Source organism: Alligator sinensis, unplaced genomic scaffold (genome assembly GCF_000455745.1).
Source record: "Alligator sinensis unplaced genomic scaffold, ASM45574v1 scaffold1617_1, whole genome shotgun sequence".
Lineage (NCBI taxonomy): Eukaryota > Metazoa > Chordata > Crocodylia > Alligatoridae > Alligator > Alligator sinensis.
The window spans coordinates 48,747-54,981 of record NW_005843608.1 but is presented as its reverse complement, the minus strand read 5'-3'; the positions used below and the strand labels follow the sequence as shown (position 1 = coordinate 54,981).

The following is a 6,235-nucleotide window of genomic DNA, read 5'->3' as shown; positions in this document are numbered from 1 at the left end:
GACTTTGGTCAGGCCACAGTTGGAGTACTGCGTCCAGTACTGGGCGCCGCACTTCAACAGGGATGTGACCAGCCTGGAGAGGGTTCAGAGGAGGGCCACCCGCTTGGTGAGAGGGCAGCAGGACAGGCCCTACGAGGAGAGACTGAAGGACCTGAACCTGTTCAGCCTCAGCAAGAGCAGGCTGAAGGGGGACCTGGTGGCTGCCTACAAACTCATCAGGGGAAATCATCAGCAAATAGGTAGAGCCCTTTTCTCCCCAGCACCACTTGGGGTGATAAGAAACATTGATCATAAGCTGATGGAGAATAGGTTTAGGTTAGAGATCAGAAGGCATTTTTTTACAGTTAGGGTGGCCAAAATCAGGAACCAACTTCCCAGGGAAGTGGTCCTCGCCCCTACCTTGGCCATATTCAAGAGGAGGTTGGATGATCACCTGTCTGGGGTCTTGTGAACCCAGCATTCATTCCTGCCTGTGGCAGGGCATCAGGCTAGATGATCTGTTCAGGTCCCTCCTGACCCTAGCTACTGTGAATACTATGCAACTATGTTACTTCAATACACAGGATGCAAAGAAATCCCACCAAGCAGAAGTTTTCAGAGTTTACAACTGGAATAGGGAAAGCCTTTCCAGGGCACCACCTGCACATAAACTTAATTAAGGACTTGGGACAAGATTCCCCAAAGACTGTTTTCTTCCACTTAGATATTAAACTTATTGCTGCTTGAGTGATGTAATGGCTCCAAGCTTAACCTGGCCTTTTTAAACACTGCATCTTTAATATGAGTATTTCTCTCTTGCCACTAGGTAACTCACACAGTTTGCTGCAGAAGTAAAGTTAGAGATTCAGTGCAGAGGATGTGATTCTTAATACTGATTTCATACTGTTTATTATGTATTGCCAATGCTGTGTTTTTCAACCAATAAAAACAATATATTGAAGACATGAATCCTTATATATAACTTGAATTTTGGAACCTAAATGGGAATTCATGCCTGAATGATTTTAAACTTATTTACCTCCTTAAAAAGTACTGCTGCCTCACATGAAAGACATGCAATCTTAACTAGTGCAGTCACTTTTTTATTTTGGAAGTAAAGACTGCAAAAAGAGATTTATATGGATTACTCATATATGAATTACGGTAATCACTATCAAGATAAAAACTTTATTTCCAAGACATGCTTATTTGCCAGTGTCCCAGGAACATTGTCTTCTAGGATTATAACAGAATGCAGGAGAATAGAAATGTAATGATCCTTGGCTTGAGAGATTCATTTTACATGATGGACAGACAGCATTTTTTTTTTGCAAGATGTCAAGCTGCTCTCCTTTCTAGACTGGCCGTTGATTGAGATAAAGCAGATCAAGGTAAGTGATTCTTGCTTTTGCAAATTCCTGTTTTGTACAGGTTAAGACATTCAAAAATAGGATTTTTTAAAATGAAAAACACCACCATTATTTGACTGAAGTTTCCTTGTGATAATTGTAGAGGAGGTGTCACTGGAATGTTTCTTTGTATGTAGTTCAGTTGCTACTTTTCAATAAATTTAAATTAAGTTTAATTTTTGCTCATTGTTACATCTGCTAGTTTTATTAATATTAAAACCTGTTGTATTTCATGTTGATTTTTTAACTGAAAATGTGCTGCAATATCATAGAATCATAGAAAAGTGGGGCTGACCTTCAGAGGTCATTGTCCTTGTTCAAAACATCCTATACTAATCCACTGTCTAACCTAGGGGTTTTCAAACATTTGGGTTGTTGTACCCCCAGCATACTGACAATCATGGAGTCCCCCAGCTGTTCACCAAGCTGGGGTGGGGGGGGGCGGGGGGAGGGAGTCTGCAGAGGCCGATCACGAAGCACAGAAATGCCAGTGGCAAAACCTAAAGTGCCACCGATGCACAGATGGATGGCCCCAATTCTCCAGGCAGCTGCCAAGTACCTGCTGGGGGCTTCCTAGGTACCCCTGGTTGAAAACCCCTGGTCTAACCTATTAGTACAACTACACAGTCATCCCTGCAACAGCCAGGAGGCAGAACACCCTAACTTGCCACAAGTGAGGAAGGGAGAAACCAGTGATCTATAATTGAAAATGATGCAATGACAATTAATCATTTGCATCTTCCAATATTTCGTGAAGGCAGATTATTCCTGTGAGGACAGCTACATATATTGATGCATTTCAAATTAATTTGATGTTGAAATGCTTACATATAAAGAGTGTAAGAGTGATGATGTAGCTGTGATGGTCCAGATTTTGTGTGAGGCAAGGATTTCTTAGGGTGATCTTTTATTGGACCAACTATATATGTCTTCCTCTGACCTGAGGAAGAAAGGCTTGCATTCAAAAACTTGTCTAACTCTATGACAATGATGTAGTTGGTCCAATAAAAGATATCACTCAAAGAAATCCTTGTCTCATACATATAAGTAAATCCAGCCTTTCTTAGAATCAATTCCAAAATCCCCATTCACCTTGACAGGTCCAGGATTTCCCCCAGGCCACATTTAGGGCCTTTAGCAATTTCAGACACAGATAGATTTGTTTTATAATAATACATAGTTTGAATATAACATTTATAATATATAATCATATCTATTTATCACACAATACACTTCTGTTTTGAATGCCTTTGAAACCCATTCTGCAGAAGGGTTTGTTGGTTCAATGTCCTCCACCACTGTGTGTTTCATAGCCAGCTTGTGGTCCCGGCACTGTCAGATGCAAAGCTTAGGTTCCACACTTCAAGGACATCTTCTTGTCCATAAATTTGCACATTAGCAGGTAAATCTAGGTTTACTTTAAGTGCCTGGATGCAGCATACTTAGCTGTATGGCTGCAGTGTGGTATTCTAGTTTGCCTTGCAAGCACATCTGCCAGAAGGAAGGCAGCCCAGAGACAGGACTCTTCCACCTTTTAGCCTAGTGGGACAAGCATTAGCTTATGCAGCAGGAAACTTGGTTTCTAGTCTCCCTTCCCCACCTCTCACTCATAGAGGATTGGTATCTACATCTCCATCTTTCTAGCAAACCACTCCAACAAAGCCACTGGACAGATGTTATCCCTCTCCAACCCACCTCTTGAAGCCGAGGCCTTGGCCTCTCAGTGGGATGGACGCTGTCCTGGAAGGGAGGAGACCCTTGGTTCCAACTTGGGTCCTTGCCCTCCAGGGTGTAGAAACTGTCCCAGTTTTGCTTATCCAGTGACATGTAAATACCAGATGCATTGTGTCAGCTTCAAGAGGCAGCTAGAGAATGCTCTGGGCAATGACTAGTCTGTAGCCTAATGGTTAGAGCACTTGGCTTTAACCAAATCCCCTGTAGTAGAGAGTGACTCAACACTGCCTCTCTTGCTCCCTGGGCTGCTGGCACAAAAAGTGGGAGGGTATGTATATTCAAGTAATAGTTCAGAGCATTTGTAGAATCACATCCTCATCGTTGAAGCTATTGCCTCAATAACATCTTGGGATACTGGGGGTGATTCCATCACCTCACTCAGCTACAGCAAAAATTAAATAAATCAATAAATAAAATATCCAAGTTTCACACTTTTCCAAGAAAATACTTGTCATGTTTAACTTCCATCTTTTAACAGCCTACTTTATTATTATTGTATATTAATTAATAATTTCCTGTATCTTAGTTTGGGTTCTCCAAGTTGTGTTTTGATTAGCCACCAACATTCAGATGTTTTAGGGGGCATCAAGCTGTGGATTTGAAAGGTAGGGCACAAAATCAAAATCTAGTGGTGATGGACTATTCTCTGTTAAAAAGACAAATTGAAAAATTCACCTTCAGCTCCCAAATGAAACTTTCCTGTATTCAAATTTCCATTGAAAAAAAAGCCATATTTTCATTGCAAATTTTAGATTACAATTATTTTGTCTTTAACTACATCACCTGCCCAGCAGAAACTATGGTCTGGGAGTAGGTATTGGTTTTTTTTAAAACTACTTATCAAAATATGAGGTTTGGGGACAGAGATTGTTTTTTTCATACCCTACCCCTATGGTAATGCTTGGGGTTTCACATATCAAGCTGCTCCACCTATTCCTACTGATAGTGGTCATAATATATGTCATTCCTTTTATTGCTGGAAGAGGAGAACAGTTAATCTGGACAACTCAGTAATTGGGGAAATGTTTGCTTTTCTGGGCTAATTCCCCAAGATTATGAGCAGCCTAATTTCCGATCGACTCTGGTCAGACTCATGGGTAAGTCTGAGTACTATCAGCAGCATGGAGCAGAGCAAGAAATTATTTCTGCCTACATCCAAGTCATCAATCAGTATGTGCCTATTAGATATGCAAATAATGGGAAAATAAAAAGACATTTTAACTTTTTTTTTTAGCTCAAATAAACACAATTGCCAAGGGATTGGAGCAACTTAATGTGTCAGTCATAATAGCTAGCATTTTTTTCCAGAGAAGGGAAAACCTGATGACTGCCACCGATCCCACTGCTTCTCATTCAACAAAGTTCTCTGTTCCTCCCCAGTGCGTCAGGTCCATCTATGTGACGAGGAAATGAGGATTGGGAATGCAACTTCACCAACGCAATTCGTTCTCCTGGGGCTCCTGAACCAGACTGAAGTTCACACCTTCTTCCTGGCCATGATTTTACTGGCCTTCGTTACTGCCCTGGCTGGGAATACGCTGCTCCTGTTTCTAATCCAGGTGGATTCCTCCCTTCACACCCCCATGTACTTTTTCCTCAGTCACTTGGCCTTCATGGACATTTGTCAGACCCTGATAATTGTCCCCAAAATGTCAGCGGACTTTCTGACTCCAGGCAACCCCATTTCTCCAGCTGGCTGTGGGACTCAGATTTTCCTCACACTGACCATAGGTGGAGCAGAGTGCCTCCTCCTGGCAGTCATGGCTTATGACAGATATGTAGCAATTTGCAATCCCTTGAAATACTCCATACTCCTGAGCCAGAGAATCTGCCTGAGCCTGGCAGGTGGGGTCTGGATTGGGGCATCAGGAGATGCCTTGATTCATACAGTTTATACCATGTATCTGCCGTATTGTGGTTCAAAAGCCATTGATCATTTCTTCTGCGAGTCCCCTGCCCTGCTGAAATTGTCCTGCTCTGACATCTCCTTACATGAGACTCTGGTGTTCGTGAGTGGCATTGTGCTGCTCCTCATCCCTTCTTCCATCATACTAGCTTCTTACACTTGTATCCTCTCTACAGTCCTGAAGATGAAGTCAACCAAAGGACAACAGAAAGCTCTGGCCACCTGCTCATCACATATGACAGTGGTAGGGCTATTTTATGGGGCAGCCATCTTCATGTACATGCGACCCAGTGCCTACCACTCCCCAGAGCAAGATAAGATTGTGGCTCTCTTTTACACTATTGTCACCCCAGTACTGAATCCTCTCATATACAGCCTGAGAAACAGGGATGTCTTAGGAGCCTTAAGAAATCTGGCTGGGAAATACAGAGTCATCCAGAAAAACTGACAGGAGTTGTGGTTTACTGTTAGGCACTAGGTTGGACTGAAGACAACAAGGTTGTCAGCAGGTTTTTCTTGAACATTTAGAAGGCAACCACATTTTCTAAAGCACTTGTCTTCTTCAGCAGCCAGTGGCCCAGTGAAAATCAAGGGCATGTTAACTCCTCTATCATGTAATTGCTTTGGAAAATGGTTTAGGAAGTAGTGAAAATGTAACCAAATATTTGCATGCACCAAAGACCTTATTCTGAAATACAAAATCTGTGTAGCCATCATCTTCACCCTCTGCACAAGGCTGAAATTTTTCTTGCACAGAACAGATTCAGTTTTTAGACAGCTCATTTCCAAAAGCTATTGTTAGTGTGGGACTGTACTGAGAGCGTCTTTTTCCTCTCTCATGTGCATTAACTTTCAAACAATTAAACTCCACTGAATTCAACAATCCTCACCCTTATTTTAATAATCTGTTATATGTATAATGTCATAGAAAAGGGAAGGATGGAAAAACAGACAGATTCATAATTTTAAAACCAAGATGAGACTATGTAGGAAGTGAACAGAGATGGTGTTCAGCATGCCATTTCTTTGTAACTGGAAGAAATGGATCTGTCTAGTAGTCATGAATACAGGTATTGAATTATTCCTTAAATGTAATAAAATACTGAAAAATGAACTGGTAAGGTGATATAATTTTTCTATATCACATTTAGAATTTATTGATGAGGTTCATATTTTGGGACCAATTCTCAATGAAAAAAATATAACA

The 6,235-nt window shown here is 41.4% G+C and overlaps 1 protein-coding gene across 1 annotated transcript; it reads left to right on the top strand.

Moving 5' to 3' along the window:
• Window positions 1-4,531: 4,531 nt before the first annotated feature.
• On the top strand, window positions 4,532-5,476 carry LOC102384667 (olfactory receptor 2T1-like). Its single transcript, XM_006039002.1, has one exon. It carries the CDS (start codon window positions 4,532-4,534, stop codon window positions 5,474-5,476), a length of 945 nt encoding a protein of 314 aa, XP_006039064.1.
• The last annotated feature ends 759 nt before the right edge of the window (window positions 5,477-6,235 follow it).